The 20,458-nt window shown below is 25.4% G+C and overlaps 1 protein-coding gene across 2 annotated transcripts; it reads left to right on the top strand.

Annotated features, from left to right (window-relative positions):
• Positions 1 to 590: 590 nt before the first annotated feature.
• Positions 591 to 12,017, top strand: LOC108776001 (uncharacterized). Of its 2 annotated transcripts, XM_018542489.1 has the most exons (12): positions 591 to 656; positions 732 to 831; positions 1,213 to 1,357; positions 5,988 to 6,110; positions 6,283 to 6,482; positions 6,736 to 6,945; positions 10,533 to 10,704; positions 10,797 to 10,863; positions 10,943 to 11,102; positions 11,190 to 11,327; positions 11,601 to 11,714; positions 11,795 to 12,017. In XM_018542489.1, the coding sequence occupies exons 2-12, from the start codon at positions 758 to 760 to the stop codon at positions 12,015 to 12,017; spliced, it is 1,626 nt and encodes a 541-aa protein (XP_018397991.1). In that variant the 5' UTR covers positions 591 to 656; positions 732 to 757. The 2 variants fall into 2 exon arrangements, with proteins under 2 accessions (XP_018397991.1, XP_018397992.1); XM_018542490.1 differs by lacking the exons at positions 591 to 656; positions 6,736 to 6,945 and having other exon boundaries at positions 661 to 831.
• The last annotated feature ends 8,441 nt before the right edge of the window (positions 12,018 to 20,458 follow it).

The raw sequence follows: 20,458 nt of genomic DNA, 5'->3' as shown, positions 1-20,458 counted from the left end.
GCAAAGCTGCTTTCTCTGCTGAACGCAGCCATTGGGCGAGTTCAAGACGGTAAAGCGGCTAGGTATGCTTGCCGAGCGATTGAATATAATTGGTTATTACTTATAGATCCAACCAATCATACTCGAGCAAGCGTACCTAGCCGCTTTGTCGTCTTGAACTCGCCCATTAACTTGAGTTGATGATATTTTGTGTTCTCCTATTGGTAAAGCGTGTCCACCAATAACAAAGTATTTTCCAACCCAAGTTAGTGCAAACTCGGTCGGGTCGAAAATACTATTCGAATATGTTCAGAGAAAACTAATCCGCTATTTAGCAATTTTTTAGGTGCATTTAAATTCAGAATCATCTCACTGAGCTCTTCAGTGAGCTTTCGTATCTCTGGGTGCAGTCAAATTCTCGTTACAAATGCTTTGAAGCGTTTGATTGACCAATCAGAAGAAAGAACTTTACAAATTGACCAATCAAGAAACGCTTCAGAGCATTTGTAGCACCGCGTTGACGGGGTACCTCTTTCGTACGTTTGATCACGTGATGGTCATATTCTACGCATCTAATTTGCGCATATAGTACTTTTACGTAAGAAAATGTGGGGAGATAGCAGCTAGTATAATATATAGATAGATGTTTGTGGTGGTTGTGTGATTTCGCGACAGTAGTTAGTATTTAGTATCAAACTAGTATCTGACTCGAGAAAACATTATCTACATAATAATTTGTTGCAATTATTAAGAGAATACGAGAACACGACGCAGAAAGATGGCGGAACAGAATGATAGGAGTCAATTACCTCCCGGCTGGGAATGTAGATACGACATTCGCAGCGGTCGTCCGTACGTAAAGTGCACTTCAGAATATTTATTTTTTTATTCTTTTCATTAAATAACTTAGTAATGGAGTCCAAAAATCGAAATCCTGTATCAATAAATTCGTATAACGTAAAGTAGCTGCATATACTTTGTTTTCGATAATTTTTTACAATTCTTGAAATAAATACATGATTAAATTATCAATGTGTTTATTAATGAAAAAGATAGCAATAAGAGATAACATTCTACGTGTGCATTAAGCAAGATGCTTTGTATTTAATACAATTTTGATTAAATATTTATGATTAACGCATTGAGAGTTAAAAATATTTATAGAAAATCGATTTATAATATTTCTTTGAAACAACAAATCAGACACTTATAACTGTTAATGGTGATCTTTAGATATTTCATAAATCATTTTAATCGAACTACAACATGGGAAGATCCAAGAGTAAGATATTGGCAGTATTCTCAGTACATACAGTCTCAGAATTCAATGGCACTGAGTTCTGCTACTACTACCACTTCTCAAGATATTCCTATGCAGGTCAGTTGTAGCAATTGTATTTCTATATGCATTCACAATTAAGTCATAAAAGTGATTGTTATATAATTTGTGACTAGATTTGTTAAAAAGCATTTTTATTCTGTAAGTTCGTCATTAAAAAAATTTGTAAAATGAACTACAGCACTGAGGAGGATCAAAATTCTGATCAAAATATTTGCATTTTAACTTGTCTTAATTGTTAATCATATTATTTTAATAAACTGACATTGGTCACGTTCAGCAGACTCAACTGTTGTGGAGCGGATCCGTGAGCGCTCACTGCTATTTGTATATTCTTTTAGATCATCCAATAGCAGTGAGCGTTCATGGATCTGCTCTGCAACAGTTGAGTCTGCTGAACACGACCATGTTGTGCACCAATAATTATAAATTGTATAGACTCATTCATGGTATTTTAATTATATATATATATTTTTTTATTAAATTTATTATTTAATTTATTTTATTTTATTTCTTTGACTTTTTGTACTTACAATTAGATATTTATATATTATCAGTTTTTTTTTCAAAGAACATCCAGTATAAATTATGTATTTATAAAGTGTTTGTTCTTTGGAATTATAATAAATTTATTTAATTTTTTATTCTCATTTTATATCCAATCATAAATGTGTGATTTGTTTGAAATTTGAAAATTTTATAATTTTTTTTTGTAAATTTTGTAATTTTGTAAAGTAGAGTTTAACGTCATTGTACGTCCCCCTCGAAATGACGAAATTTTCATTCTAAACATTTTTTCGTAGTGTGCTTATTTTTCGAGTTATTTGGCTGCCTAAGTTAAAATGGGTCACCCTGTATATGTATACTTGTATAAAAAAAAGTACACTTATCTTTGTTAGAAACAAAATTTAATAATAAGAAAATTTAACAAGTTAGCTTCTTAAGTTATTTCAGAAAAATTTTCTTTTAAAATACCTAAAGATGTATTTCAATAAAATTTTTAATTATCTATTTCACATATCGTTATACTATTATTAAACCACTTTTGTACTTCTTAAGATAAAAATTTACAGAATCTATTTTATATTTAATTTTTTCCAATTTTGTATTAGAGTAAGTTAGAGCTGTTTCATCAATTTCAACAACTTGAATATGATATAAAAATTTGTAAAAAAAATTTCCTGTATTAGGTATTTATGCTCAATACCATTTTAAACATAACTAACTTATTACTGAACATAATATAGCTTCTTATGTATTTAAAAACAACAGAGAAAAACAAATTATGCAGAATAACAATTTATACTACATTGATGCAAAATTTACATGAATCAAAATTAATGGGATTATTCTGCTTATTAAGAAACATCTTCAAAGAAACAAATTGTATAAGAAAATAGTTTATGATTGTCAGAGATAATTTTTGTACTACTATTTTAAAATTTTAATGAATGTTGCATATAACTTTTATTGAGAAATTTGTTTGTTTATAAAAATTGTAAATATAATATAAAGATTTCATTATTTAGATGACTATAGAAATGATGTATTTACCTTCAATACATAAAAGCTTCAACAATTTCCCTTTATGGTAACGTGCTTATAACTACGTTTCTCAAACACAATTGTTACTTAAAAGCATAAAAGCGATTTTCAAATGTTAAATATGTTAAAAAACATACACGTTAACGCTGGCTAAAATGGTTCCATAGACGAAAAATTCCACCCTATCTTATGATGCAAGGTGTGTTCTTGCTTACGTTTAATTGCTACAACCAACTAGAATTTAGTCTTTTATTTCATTACTTTCAGCAGATTCTGTTTTAATACACCTGCTATGGCAATAAAATCACCGACGAGATACTATTAGATGGTCAGTTTACAGAAATTTGCGTGACTATTAAAATTTAAATGATTAAAAGTATGTTAACATAGTACTAATTTTATGATTTATTAATTTTGTATAGATGTTTAAAATTCAATTATACTTGATTTTTATTTAAAACTGTGATTTTAGTATTATCATCCGAGTTTAATTATCAATATAGAGATGATATTAATAAAATATTATAAATTTAATAACGTATTATCCAAATATTTATATTAATAATCGTAAATGTATATATTAATTGTTGATAATGCCATTGTTCTTCAATTATCCCCAGATCTTCGAGACCCTTAATAGTTACAAAAATTTTTCCAGGGTCAGCCATCTTTAATAATATCTTATCGGTAGTATTATTAACTACAGCTTTTTTTTTCGCTAGAGTGTAACGATTTGACGTAATAAATTTTCAGGATTTAGAGAATTCATTACACCTTTAAATTGTTATATTTTAGCGAAAAAAAACTATAGCATAATGAGAGATTATCTGTAAACTGACTATAATGAAAACTTGACATTGATTTTATATAGCATTAAATTCTGAAGGGATTCCATTAATTATGTCGAAGATTTTTATTTAAAGACACTTTGAAAAGTGTATTTTAATGTGAAAAGTATAGGAATTTAAAATTACATTATAGAAAAAATAATAGTATAGCGCATTAATTAAGAAACTGATTACAAAGATTTGTGAGGTAGTTAAAATAATAATGATGGGTTTGCTTCTTTTTCATATTATACAATTTCAATGATTTTCTTTTATTACTGTGTACCTTATAATTTGTAATTTTATTTTATTTAAATTGGCTTTTATTTTTTTTTTTTTGATACATATTATTGATAAAAATTTCACCATCTGATAATATTAATAAAGGAAAAAGTATAATATGTTCTAAATATATTGAAGGTCAAGGTTCATGTCAATATTTATATTTTATCGTGCTAAAAGAATGTCAAGGTTGATAACTTGCTATGCTAAAAGAATATTTATGTTGATAATTAATCATTTAACATTGTTTGAAATATTCATACAAATCTATCACTATATCATTGAATGCTTTTACGGTGTTTATGTAGGATGTTTCATTGTTTGAATATTATATATTATACATTGTCAAGTTTAAAAAAATTTTTTTTAATGTACATATATACAACTTTGATACTTATATGTTATAACACATGATATTTCAATAAATTACAATGTGGACCTTTTTTTTAAGCATTGAATAGTTTTTTTTAAATATGTCTGATTGTGAGTGACCTGTTACATTGTGACTAAGTTCGTCTTGTTCGCACATTAAAATGTTGATATCATTGTTTAATTCAATACATTTTAAAGCATTTCCGTATTTTTATAAGCATTTTAGACTTGAAAGGATGTCGTGTACCGTAGATAACACACGGGTTGCTTTGGTGCTCAATAATTTTTTAACAAATGGTCGGAAATTAGTTTTGCAAAAAAGGATTTGAACTAAAAACATACAGTTGTAAGTCTAAGTTGTCAAATATTTTTTACGATTTTTTTTAATTATTTGGTTTTATATTTCAAAATTTATTATTTCTTCCTGTTTTTTTAATGATTTTTTCAAAATTCTTTGTTTGTGTGCATAAAATATTTTTATAAACTTCGAAAATATATTTTTAATATTGTTGGAATATCTCTGAGTTAAACGCCATAGATCAGATCTTGGTATCATTTTTTGATTAGCAAGAAAAAATTAATAAATTACTTTCAAAAAGAACTGTGCAATTATTTAAAAAAAAAAAATAAATACATTATTTTTAATATTGTATTTAATATTGTTTATAAAAAAAATATATCTTTGTCACTCTAGATGCGATAATTGTCATTTGATTTGCGAATAATGTTTGTATAAATGAACAGTCAATATTTCTAAGTGTCAATACAGCAAATAAGACGAACTTAGTCTACATGTATGTGACGTTTTACAGAGAAAAGTTTACATGTAAATAGTTATGTAAATAATCCCCCCCCCCCAAAAAAAAACAGATAGAATAAATAGGTTTTTATTGAGATAATATTTAATTATTTTATTAAAGATAATTAAATATTAAATATATGAATCACATGCAGTTACATATTAATTAAATGTTTAACTTAACGTTTTTATAATTTAATTTTAATGACATTCTATATAAAGTTACTGTTTGTTACTTACAACTTATTATTTGTAAGCGTTGAATAAAAACATTTTTACTCTCTTGCATTATATTTGACCTCAAGAATTTTTTAATTTTAAAATAGATTACTTATAAAAAATACGTACATCTATCATGATTACATGTATTTATTTTTAATAATTTAATACAATTATAAAATAAAAATTATATAAAAAATATTTTTATTTATTGAAATAAATGTTCTTTCATTAGATCGCACGAATAATGAATATAATTATGATAAAATGAGAAATTTTTTAAATATTTTTTGTTATTTTATAATATAAATTGAATTGATAAATTATTTTATAATATAAATTGAAATGAATTAAATATATCGGTATTAACTATTAAAAAATATGACATTATTTAAAAAAATAAAATATTTTATGTAAAACATTATCGTACTTGAGATTACATTCATGTGTTTATGTTATTTATGTGTAAGGAGAGACATTCTAATTTCTATTTGAAACATCATATGCTGCGTGTGCGCGTTCGCATGCGTGTGCGTGTATGTGTATGATAAATTGTATATGTATATATTCTTGTGATATGCACACGCTGCATTTGGATAACGCACACGATACTACAAATAAATAGACTGGAGGAAGCGGAAGTGGTGGGCACTTAAATTATACAGGTGCTCACAGAGTTCCACAAATTTATCCAACACCGTCCCCTTATCATAATCCACAACTAGCATTCTTACCTCCCAGTGCACAGGTAAGTAAACATTTATATTGAAAGTCATCCTCATGAATCATGCCTGCTTTTCATCAAGTTAGTTTCCACGATATGTCAGTATACGTACACATATGTACATACATACATATACACTCGCATACACAAAATGTTTTTGTAACTGTTATATAGATAGACACGCGTGTATGTGCAGGAGCTGAAAACGCCAATGTCATTGAAATCCACCAGTGTGATGACAACTCGGTTAGGTGACTTGACTTTAGGATCTCCGACTCCAGTGAGAAATACAGAGACAAGTTTTACTCAAAATTCCGACTCTGAGTCACAAGTGGCGAAGATCAACGCTGTATTTCCGACAGTTTCGGATACACATATTCGTCTTTTACTAAAGAAGTAAGTTTTTTTTTAGTATATAAATTATCTGTTACCAAAATTTTTCATCTGAAGTTTAGTACTTACACTTCTTAACATTTTAATACAAACATTAATATTAATATTAACATGGACAATAAGACTATCATACATACATAAAACAGTTAATTTTTTTTAAGTTTCTTTGATTAAATTTATCTGAGCTCCCCTGTTTATTTTCTTAAATTAGCACTGTATCAGGTCTGGTGCTAAGTCGACAGCCAATATCTTTCAGATACCATAACAGGGCAGCTTTGGTCATGAGTGCTCTCCAAGTGGAAAAGAATCCTCTTTGTGCCCCAGGACCCTGTACACCTGTGGGAGTACATTCAAATTATGCAATTCCAAGATGGCGTCTACCGGCTCATTCTATACATGCAGCATTAACATTGAGTCCGCCTCGCGGGGTTCGACCAGCCCCTAACTCCCCAAAAATGAAACTTAGGTTGAACCCAAATATCATAGTTTCAGTCTTTTTCACCCAGTCTGGATGCTAGATGTTGATATCGTATCTTGTGATAATTCCATGGAAGTATACCAGTCAAAGAGCACTGCCTTTTCTTTTGCATTGTTATAATTGTCTGGTATATTTCACGCATATACACGATATTATGTAACGGTAGCATGTATGGAATCATAGGTTTCCTTCAACTGTATTTAAATATTAAGTACTAGAGATGCAATTATTTATATATTGATTCGCCGATTCTTCAAAATAATTTATTGTGCACGGTAGCAAATATATAATGTAGTTTATATTTTTATTATTAATCTTGTTTATTTTATTATATTTTTATCGCTTTTAAGAAATTAAAAAAATATTTTATCATTGATAAAGTAATTTTATGACATCTGTTATTTTCGTTTATTTTTCAGTTTCTTCCTGGTTTGCAATAACATAAATGTTGGATAATATAAAATTTACGCTATCTAGAATAGGTTGGTTTTTGTTCCATATTATTCATGTTTTATTTTTGTCATTTAGTAGCACAAATTAAAGCTTTGTATTGTTAATTAGATGTCATTGTTATGTTATTTGTATCATTAAAAGGGAATAAAAGAGTTTTTACATTTTTGTATAAAATATATATATCACAGTCGAAGTGTTAACTTTTAAGTAAATGTATACATTGACTACAACATACTTCAGTAAATGTATACATGGAGTTTACACTTTAACTGTGTGACATATACGTATACAAAATTCTTATGTATATATTATAAATACATTATCAATATTTTCTTTAAATATAACATATAAACACTGATTCACAGATGTATATGTGTATATGTGTGCGTACGTGCGTGCGCGCGTATGTGTGTGTATGTGTGTATATTATACATATAAACACAGGGTATCTCATTTAAAGTTTCAGGCGCAATTATTTTCCAAACTCATTCGTTATTCCAGAAAACGTTTTAAATGAAAGAATTTTTATACTTTGTTTCAAGGGGAACATCTTTTGATGGTCCTTTTTAGATGGACACGTGGTTGTAAGATTTTAAAGTAACCTTTATTTTTTTTAATGGAATAGTTTTTTATATAATTCCTATAAAAAAATACAATATATTAAAATGAATAATTTTTTAAATAAGTAATTGTTTTCAAAATTTTTTTTAAACACTATAATAATGTTATTCTTATTAAGTACTTTCAAGTTATGAGGCTTCAAAGTTACAATACGCATTTGCATTATCCAAGATGTCGAAATGATGTTCTGAAACTCTTCTAAATATTGTTCCGAATCTTTACCTTGACATCATATGTCAAAATTAAGGTTAGTTAAAGTTGTTCCTCGTATTTTTATTTTTAATGTAAAAAAGAATTTCTAATGTAAAAGTAAAAATAATAGGAACAACCTCCAATGGTCTTGATCTTATCATGTGATGTCAAGGTAAATGACTTGGAACAACATTTAAAAAGTTTTAGCCGTTAGTTGGACATCTTGGATAATATGCATGCAAATATCACGGACAATACTGTAATTTTGAAACTTCATAACTTAGAAAATTCTTAATAAAAAATGGATAACAATATTATAGTAATTTTGAAACCTCATAACTTAGGAAATTCTTTATAAAAAAAGAATAACAATATTATAGTCTTTTTGAAAGATCTTGAAGTCAGATGTATAATAAAAAAGTAAGGGGGAGGAGTTTATTAAAAAATTTTTTAGATAATCTTAATCTGCCTTAAGGATATCTTCTCAAGGTTACTATCTTCTTTTTCTTTCAAAATCGTAAAACTTTTATTATATATTATATATACATACGTATATATACAAAGTGAGGTATCTAAAACAGGCTACCTAAATAACTTGCCTGTTTTTGATGATATGAAAAAATGTTTCAGATAAAAGTGGAATGGTTTCGAAGGGAATGTGTTTTGATTACATTTTTTTTCTAGGTGGAGGTGCCAAAAATATATGAAGATTATATATACTTTCACTTTTTTAAATAGAATTTTATAATTTTTTTTTTACACAATATGATTTTTCTAATTATTTTGCGTATAAAAGTATTAAAGTAGAGATATTTTATGTTTTATGTATCAAAATGTATCAGAATAAAATGTAAAATGTCGCGTCAACTATTGGTTTGATACTTGTACCTTCATACATTTATATACAGAATTGTTAAATGAATTATATCATGTAAAAAAGATATGTAATTCTATTTAAAAAAATGAAGTTGGTCTTCGTATCTTTTTGGTGCCTCTTATACCTAGTCGAAAAACAACATGACCATAACATGTTCCTGTCGTAACTGTTGCACTTTTATTTGAAACATTTTTTATATCATCAAAAACAATAAGTTATTCAGGTCTGTTTTAGATCTCACCCTGTATATTATCATATACATATATACATATATATACATATATGTATGTATAATAAGAAAAAAACTCGTTTATCCCAAAACGAGATTAAATTTAAGCATGATAGTATGTGCATGTGCTTTCTATTCTAAAAATATTTAGATAATAATATATGTATGTAGAGTAGTTTATATTGTTTATTATAAAAAGGAAAGAAAATTTTATGAATATTTTTAGATATCAATCACATGTGCATATTCTAAAATCTAAATAATGTTAATTATTAATGTTTTTATATATTATTAATTTACTATAGTGTACAATTATAGTGTACAATTGACAGCATTAATGCATCCGATTCAAATAAGAATATTTAAAGCGATATATATATATATATATATTTTTTGTCATGAAAAATGGTAGAATGTTAAATTAACTTTATTATTTGAATTCGCTTCGATACATTTTTTTATGACTTCGTATATATAAATAAAATAAAAAACGTAAAATTTTTTTAATATAATATAGAAATCAAAATTAAATTCCTAAATAAACTACAATATAATCAAACCTTTTTGATCTAAAAATATTTTATATTAATGTTGAAGATTGTTGATGTTGAAGATGTTGATGTAGTCGTCATTGATAGAAACACGATTGGAGAGAACTAGTTAATTTAATAAAATTACTTTCCATTCCCCCTGAGACATATTTTAATTCCCACTTGTTATCTTTGTTCAGTAAATAACAAGAATAACTTGATATCTGGCGAGCACTTAGGTGGGAATCCGAACATGTCCGTGGATAGAAATAGAAAACATGGCATTTTTTTTTTAATTTACTAAAACAAGATAGGTCACGAATATTTGTTATTTTAAAAAGTGAGTCGTGATACAAATTTGGAAAGTCCTGATATATAATATATTAAAATAATGTGTAAGCAACTAAATACATTTCTTAAATATTGTAGTGAAATTTGCTCATTGAATGTGCGCACGCCGAACGGCATACATTAATGCTATGTACATGAATTAAAAGTAAAATTATACATTAGATTATTGTTGTTTTAGTAATGAGTTATATACTATAATCATATAATTTTAAAATATATATTAAATCCATATGATAGTAATGCATTATGTTTGTATGTTGTGCACGTAGCAGTAATACAGCATTCATATTAAAGATTTATATGTTTTGGAATGTATGTACAGGTACCTGAAAAATGTATTTCCAAAAGTGGACGAAACGATATTATTGGATGTGCTGGAACAAAGCGATAATAATGTGCAGAAAGCATCTGAAAAATTAATTGAATTAGGATATGAAAAACGGAATCCTACCCTTCCTGCCAGAGCTTTAATAAAAAAAAAAGAAGAGGAAGAGGTAATGAATTTTTTTATTACACTCACACACATTCAATATACATTGTTATGTAGCATGTACATTGTTATATGTAAAAAAAATTGCCTTTACAGGTACATGATGAACAAACTGCACCTACTCCTCCTCCACGCATAAAAAGTTTAGAAGAAAAGAATAAATGTATGTATTCGTTAAATTAAAATTTTAATTTTCTTTTTATGTCTAATGATAAAGCCACTATAGAAAGAAAATATTGCAGTAAAGACACGTTTAATGCAAAAATATAAGAATTTACCAGACCGAATTGTGATGCTTGCTATGGATAGTGTAGATTATGACGAAGAAAGAGCAATACATATATTAGATATAGTAATGGCAGAAGAAGCTACTCGACCACTATGTACTTCCAGCAGCCAAAGGTAACGTTTCATTTTTAGCAATATCTAAAAAATCATGAATCAATATTTTTATTAATGTTTTTTTACGAGTTGTGTGAAATATTGTAGTAGTAGAAGCGACGAACGGAAAGATAGTCCACCAGTGACAGAAGCTATAAAATTAACTGCTTCTCCTATTAAAAAGATAAGTAAAGATATGGAAACTGAGAAGTTGAAACGATCAAAAAATAAGACTGAGATACCAAAGTAAGTACATTTATTTAAGGTCATAACGTCTTTTAAATATATAAGATATCAGAATTGACACAATAGTCAACATGTTAATAAAATGGGCACGTTCAAGTTGACAAAGCGGTGACGGACCTGCTCGCTGAGCAAATGAACATAATTGGTTATTATGTATAGATCCAACTAATCATATTCGATCGCTCGGCAAGCATACTTAGCCGCTTTGCCGTTTTGAACTCGCCCAATATTTTATTGATAGCATTTTCTATATAATAAAATATGTTACATTAGAGTTTCACGTGGAACCAGTACTACAGAAGATAAAGAATATAAATCCCCATATTTAAGAAAACCAATAGGATCAAACTCGGATTTAGCAAAAGGAGCGAATAACGATCTGCTGTTGTATGTTGAAAAAAAATGCCATTATATTTGATTACTTTTTTTGTTGTAATATTTTTGTAACATTAAGTAAACAATTATAGGCCAGATTATGCGCCATGGTCGGGGCCAGATCCAAATTTGCTGACTAAGCAACCATTTTCAAGATCACTCGCAATTGGACACGATGCAAGTTTACTCTCTACTAATAATTATCTTGCTAAAGGCTCCCAATCCGAATTACGAAAAGGACCGTTAAGGGGATTGGCTCAAGGTTCTATTTATTCGCAAAGAAATGTAGCTAATACAGAGAGTCGTGGTAAATGAAATATGTGCAATTGTTTTTTTCTTGATATTTTTGCATTTATTAAATAATTTTGTTTTAAATCCTAATTTTTAGACAATTGTTTAACCATTCATTTTTGGAATGCTATAATTTAATTTTTAATATTTTTTGTTATTTATATATTATCAATAATATAACATATAATTTAATAAAATATTTTGTTAATAATTCATATATGTGTATTTGTTGTTTAGTAAGACTAAATGACAAATACATTGTTTATTACTTCAGATTATGTTATTTATTGTTAAGCTACAATAAATGAATTTATTTCTCTGGAAAGTTTAATTTATGTTTATTGCATGCCGTTCATAAATAGAAAGTGATGTAGGCAAAAAGCTTTATCAATCATAATCTATTTTGATAAGATGTAAACACGTAAAGTGCAATGCATTTTAATTTTGCTAAAAATTTTGAAACTTAGCTTGTCTCATTATTAGATACACAATTTATATGTAAATGCAATCGGTCCGTGCGGTAGATTTATGTCAGATGAAAGTAAATAAGACTTACGAATTAAAAAAAAATGAGACAATTTATACAAATAAATGCAAATATACAATAAATGTAAGTAAAAGTGGACATATTTTAATCATAGCTCATAAACTGGTGATGACAATGAATTAGCGAAATGGCGCATCGAATCACACACTTCAGTGTTTTTTTTTTTTTGTTACACTATAACAAAGTATGGAATTGTTTGATGTTTTTTACGTTTTGAACACAGTGATTAATATTTGCACTAGTTTTCTGATTGTTGAAATTCTTTAATACTTTAATAGAGTATATTTTTAAATGTACTCTATTAAAAAGAGTAATACATTTAAAAAGTCATGTACAATTCAACAAATAAGAAATAGAAAATGGCCATTAATATTACATGAAATAAGTGGTATATATAATATATTTCTTATAATAATTTGTGACGTTTTGCGAACAAAAAGCAAATCATCGAAAAAATGAAAGAGAAAGAAAAAATTACAGATTGTTCGCATAGTTATATAGAAAGTAATCCAATTCTGATGTATAATTTATCTATACTTGATTATCTTTTTGTAAAAATTTAATTTCCATGCTTATAGCAGAAAATTGATAGCATTTTCTATCTGGTTTTTAATATTAACATATTGTGGATCTCTCTATAAAGTCTTATATTTTTCAAGTGTACTATTTTTGAATTATCGATTTTTATTTACATTAATTTTTCTTGTATAAAAATGTTGAGGCATTTACATATTTTCCGAATGATAAATAGCCGAACATGAAGAGCTTTCCAATATCTAAGTGAGGCAAATATATTTTAAGTAAATCTTTCATAAAATAATATATATTACAATATATAAGATACTGATTGAAAAGCGATAATTAATAATTTTTTAACATTTTGTTGAGGAAGACTAAGATTGGCCAAAAAATGTGTAGATGAAGTATGCACAATAAAGACTATTCTATATACATACAGTAGCGCCGATAAATATGGTGATGCTAATATTTTTGTATTTCACGAAGTTACACATTTTAATGAAAAAAAAATTGCAGAAAAGTTTTTGACCACGGATTTTAAAGCAATGAAAATGAGCTTTAAATATGTGTTTGAATTTTTTTCTATGACATTTTGTTTCTAAATTACAATTAAAAAGTAACATTTTTGCTATATTTTTGTCTTTGATACGCTACAATTTGATGAAACATCATCGGATAAAATTTAATAAAAGTATGTTAAAGTAGGTTTTCTAAGCTTTAAAATGCTCTTTGAAAAAAATTGTTACGATAACTTTTCATAAAGATGAATTTTTTTACAAACTTATTTTTTTCTGAAACTTTTTTGACACTAAAAAGCTTATTAAAAAAAATATATATTATAATGTTCTTGATTTGTATAAATTTTTTCAAAATTAAAAATTTTTCTCCGATCGTCAATTTTAAAGTAAACGTTTACAAAATAAAATTTTACATAACAAATTTGACATCTTTGCCAAAACCCTATCTTTGCATTTTAAAATTCATAATCTGAAACTTCTCTATTTTTTTTCACCGAGATATTTAATTTTGTGCGAAATATAACAAAAATATTAATATCAAAATATTTTTAAGTGCTACTGTACATATATCAAGGTTTTGCTTGGTTAATGTTAGAAAGGGATAATATGTATAATAACACGGATGTCTTATATCTTAATTTTAGATATATATATTAGATATTCGGAATTAAATAACTGAATTTTAGTAATATTATATATACCTGAATGTTAATATAAATTTTAGTTTGAAAATATGTATGTATTAATGATACACATTTTTTCATGAAGACAGCTAAAAGTTTTCATATGAATTTCTGTTATGTCTTTCATGCTTTTTTTTTTGACACCATTACATATTGAATAATAGTTCAATTCTTATGAGAGAGAGAGAGAGAGAGAGAGAGAAAGAGAAAGAGAGAATATTTTTGCAATTTTACAATGAGCAATGACATTTTTTTAAACTTTATATTAAAAAAACATCGTAATAAATAAAATTAAGTAAAGCCATACATAATGATATGATAGACATCCAAATTTTAAAAAACTATATACCTGCTATATACTGGGTTGGCAAATAAGTTCGTTCGGCTTTTTAAGCATATTCTACAATATAGTTTTTGTTTTCCGTTTTTTGTTTTTTGCTATTTTTCATACCTTTCATACGTTTCTTTGCTTCTTATCCTGTTTTTCGTCGCCCGAGATAAAAGTTAACGAATTTCGGAAGAAACAAGAAATACGTATCAAGAAATAAAATTGTTGATAAAACAGACGCAAAGGGGAAAAAAGCAAGAGGTAAAAAGCACGAAACAGGAAACAAAGAGTACGTTGTAGAATAGGTCTTAGGATGGAATGAAATAGTTTTATATATTTTATTTTTAAAAAATTGGCAATATATCATTTGATAGAAAAAAGTTTCAACTTTAAAAATCTTTTTTTTTTATTGTATGATTTTTAATGAAATTATAAGCAATCAAAATCAGAATACTTTTTCATTTAATCTGCAAGTAATTTAGTAACAAAAATCATAGAAACATTTCTAAAAATGAATTTTGAAAGAAAACTTTACATCAGATGGTCGAAAATGTTTGCAAATTTTTTTTGAGTACGTGATATCTACAAAGTGAGGAGGAACGTAATTTTATGTATGTAAACATTATCAAATTCACATAAATTCAACAAAAATATAGCAATTTCTTAAAGTAGAAATTTTGAGCTTTAAAATTCTTTTTTAAAATTTAAATTTTGTTTATTTTTAATAAGCTAACAAAACTGAAGTTATTTGCCAAACCAATAATTGTTAAAGATTGCATAATTTAAATAGCTTATTAAAAATTCAAAGCTTAGAAGTTGTTCCTCTTATTGCCATTTTTACGTAAAAATTCATTTTTATTAATAAGTTGTTCTTAATATTCTACGGAATCTATTTATATATTATGGACGTATAATTAGTATTAGAAGATACTATAAAATATAAATTTAAAAGCAAGATATATGTGCCAAAATATATTTACAATCATGTCTGTTTGCTTTGTACGATAAATATTTTTGTAATGTTATTGGTAGGTAACGAAAAGAACTAAATATATTGATAAAATAAGGCTGACATATACAAAATGTTTATTTAATCTTAAAGTTTAAATTGTGAACCATTCATAGAGATAAGTAATTTACAATTCAAGCATTTACGATTCATTTTGTATTGTTTTTTTATTAATATTATAAATAATATAAATTTTTCCTGAGTATATAAATCTTATTTTTTGGTTGAAACGATATTAATACTTTAAACTAAATATAATGCTTTTTAAATTAATATTATGTTATACTATTTATTTCAGTGCCGTTGAGATTGCGTTTCAAGTCCGACAGTAATCGGCAGTTTGTAATATTATAAAATATATTAAAAAATTTACATATAATGATTATTATTAATCAATATTATTAAGAAAATTGTTATTTTAGGTATCAAGATCCAGCATCGACCGTATAGGGCACTTTCCGACTTTAATTTAGTTTCTTGTGTATATATTCCGTGTGTATATAACATATTATAAACATTATAAATTAAAATTTAGAAAGAATATGAAGTATTTAAATAATCATTGCTTATAAACTTACACATATTTTAATTATAAATAAGAAATATGTGTATCGATTTAATTTGTGTATTTTAATGACATACACGTATTTTGATGTAATGAATGTTTATATGTTAACTTTTTTCGTCGTTTTACTATAATAATTATTAAGAAATATAGATCGGTAATTGTATATTAGGGTTAAATAGGTATTTAACATGTTTCAAACTTGTTTTATCAACATATTTAATTTTTTAAATAAAAAATATAGTTCATTCACTCATATTACAAAAATGTTTACCATACAAAGCAAACGAAAATAGCTACAAATATAGTTATGAATATAGTTATGTCCATGATGGAATCTGATTCCATCATGGTTATGTCAAAATAAATTCATTTTTGACACATGGTAATATTCCGTTATTATATTTTGTTGTATATTTCGATTAATTATAAGTACGTAATGTATAAATAAATTTCATATAAAACTAAGAACAATTTCTTAATAATAATAACAACATTGCGTATTTGTATAATCTTGAAATTGTTGAGAAAAACTCTTGAGAAACATTTTTATTATTTGTATTATTATATCTAAGCACGCGAAATATCAACTCCGTAATTGGAATTTTTTTAATAGCTATTAATTTAAAAACTTGATTATAGCCTCGATGTTTCCATATTATAATTTTTGTCTTAAAATATTCCAAAGAATCCGTTCTTAAAAAAAATCCGGTGGTTTTAGGACGGCATATAAAATGTTAAATTTTTGGAATGTAAGGATGATTTACAATGTAATATTTTTTAGTGACAAATTATATTGGATTTTTCAAAATTACTTGGTGTACATTTCATAAAATTCTATTGATATATAATAATATAAAATATATTAGATAGAAATATTATGTACTTTTATCTTTTATATCTTATTAAATTTAATATTATATACGTAAAATATGGTATGTTAAAATTTACTTTGAATTTATTTAAGTATTGTCAATAAAATTTAATAACTTAATTCTACTTACATTTACATGCAAAATTATATAATAGATATACTTAATAGCGAATATTTTAAATTGATCTATATTTACACACATATTCGTATATTTTTAAATAAGTAGTACATAATCAAGTCTTTTTTAAACTTTTATTTTACAAATTTAAATGAATTTATTAAAGTGATTTTTTAATTTTATTCATTATGTGTATGGTAATTAGTAGGGTTCAAAATTTAGCAATTTTTAATGGTATTTCGAATTATCATTATATATAATTAATGTTTGTCACTTTTTTGTCAGAAACAGAATAAAATTATATATTGTGATTATTGCTATCCTTATATGTATATATATAAGGATAGCAAAAATTTAATATATATATATATTAATTTAACATAGTACTTAACATAATATTGTTCAATATTAATATTTGTTTAAATAAATGTAATATCCCATCCATAAAGTAATTATGTATACTAAGGAATTTATCAGTATTAAAATATAAAATTATTAATTATTATTTATAGCTTTTGTTTAATATTATTTTTATAAATTAATTTGCAAAAATATAAGATTTATTGTAAACTAAAATTACTGTAATAAAACATTAAATCCTCAGTGAAAAAATAAAAATATTTATAAATATATAATAATTTTAAAATATTATATTTTTTTTAATATCGATAAATTCTTTAATAACAAAATGGACTTCCTTTTTAAGTGCAGTAATTATATTTAAAATGAAAATTTTAACTGACTATATGAAATCTAAAACTATAAATATATATTTTAATGATGCATATAGACATTTTATAGGAAAATTCCATTAGATGGACACACACACACCACATATATATATATATATTATATTTTATAACTTTCTATTATAAAACAGGATGAAACAAAACGGATATAAAGATGGAAAACTAGCATATCTCTAATGTAGAGAAATCTATTAATGTGCAGAATAAGGTTTTAATAATAAACTATACACAATTAATATTTATATACCGTCATGAGAATATATTAATATATAGAAATATTTTCATAGTTTGACTCCAGAGTAATCCAGCTTTATAAATATTTAAGATACAATTAAAGTGTTAATAACGGATGGGCTGTGGCTGAAATGTTAGTTGAAAGCTATTTTTACAGCTTTTTGACTTTAAAAAATTATAAAAAATAAAATAATATATTTTGCTATATTTTGAGCATTGCCATTAATACAGAAAACTAATATGTACAGAAAACTACAGTAGATAATATTATACGCCTTTCGATAACATTAGCCATTAAATTAAGGCTATTTCAATTAAAAGTTTTGTTACATTATATTTATTTATACATATTTTATGGAAAAAGTATTATTTAATTGCATTATATAATTTAAATGATGTCTAATTAGAATACTGAAATATACATTATCCTATTCTGAAGAACATATAGTATTTTTAATTATGTAATGTAATATTCAAATTAATAATTTTACATATTTTATAAACACATTGTAAGCAGATTATAAACAATTGTAACATTTATTTTATACTTTGTGTATAAATTACAAATTTTACAATTTATAACATTAGAACAAAGCATTTTGTGCAAAAAAAATGTTATTCATTTTGTGTTACTACATATATCAATTTTAAGAAATTAATCTCTAAAAGTTTATCTGTCAATAAATTATTATATTCTTTGCACATAATAGATATACAAATAACTTTATCTAATAATTTACATTTATAAATCTAAGGTAATTACACATATACATATATGTATAAATTTTTTGTCAAAAGATATTTTTCGTATATCATTCATGTTATCTTAATTCAAGGATAATATACACTATATAGAATATACTCTATTTTACTTATAATTTAATGTATTTCGTTATAATATTGCTATAAGAGTTTGCTATGCTCCATAGCTATAATAAAACAATTGTATTGAAATATATATTATGTTGCTAACTTGCTCTCTGATAAGAAGCGAATAGATAATACTTGTGTAGATAATACTCAAGCAAACTATCTAAGTAGCAATATAAATGTAATGTAAATAAAAAATATTGTATATTAAGTATTGCAAATGATACAAGAAACTATATTTCATTGTCTTTAGACATCTGTGCAATAAAATATCTGTAATCGAATTATACATGCGACAATCTAATTTAAATAATTTACATATACAGCTGTTCCAGAAATAAGTGGCAAAACTTTAGTATCGTATTTTACCATCCCTAAGGATGAAAAAAGGTCATATAAACTTAAGTTCGGAGTTCGTTTTTTTAGATATACTTTTTCTTTACGAGAGAATATTTTAAAGGTTTGTAACTTACTTAAGAAAAAAATTACTAAAAATTGTTTCCTTGTGTTTTACGATACAGACACTGATCTTCTCTGTAGTTTCCGTTAGTTTGTCCATACATGAAATGAATATTTGCCTATTCGATATTGAAATAAATTATCTTGGTAACACTATATTAACTATGCAACGTTTAGTTGGAAAATAATTTACTACGATAAGTTATCTTCGATGACAGTATCGCTCATTGCTTTACTACAATATTTACTTTGTAATATCTGTTTTAAGTAAACTTTCAAGATAAACAAAAAGTGATTGTATCAAAAAGGAAGAATTTCTAGACCTAGGTTTATATGACCTTTTGTCATCCTTAGTGTCAGTAGAATACGATATCAAAATTTGGCCATCAATTTTTAGAACAACCTATACAATAAGAATTATCAATTTATAAATTATGTAGGTATATTAGGCCGATTAAAAAATAAGACAAATTATCTTCTTCTGATGTAACAAATTGTTAAAAAAACCAATTCTGTACGTTTTCTTTTTTGTTCGGAATTTGTTTAGAATACATGAAGCATTACAAGCACAACATACATTGTGTGAACATAGTCTTTCGTTTACTTTATGAATAAATTCTTACTTTTTTTTGTTAATTTAGCATTATTTTAGATTTTTAGATAATTTTTTGCGTGTAATTTATTTTGTACTTTTTTTAAATAAATAATATCTATTAAGCTTTATTATTAATAATATATACGTGCATAGAATAAGAAATAAAGTTTTAAAAATTCATACTTATGACAATAAAATAAATTATAATTTTTTTAGTATCAAAAATGTTATACTTTATATGCTTCATTTCTAATTAATACATTTTTAAATTTAAGATGGAAGCATATCGAAATTTTTACGTATACACGTATGCACGCGTGTAAGCATAATGAGCCATTGAGAATATATTAAATATAAATTACTTTTATACATCTTTATTAAAATATTAACTGTATCA

This window comes from Cyphomyrmex costatus, unplaced genomic scaffold (genome assembly GCF_001594065.2).
Source record: "Cyphomyrmex costatus isolate MS0001 unplaced genomic scaffold, Ccosl1.0 scaffold332, whole genome shotgun sequence".
In the NCBI taxonomy this organism is placed as follows: Eukaryota; Metazoa; Arthropoda; class Insecta; order Hymenoptera; family Formicidae; genus Cyphomyrmex; species Cyphomyrmex costatus.
Note: the sequence above shows the minus strand (reverse complement) of the source record. Positions and strands in the feature narration are given on the sequence as shown.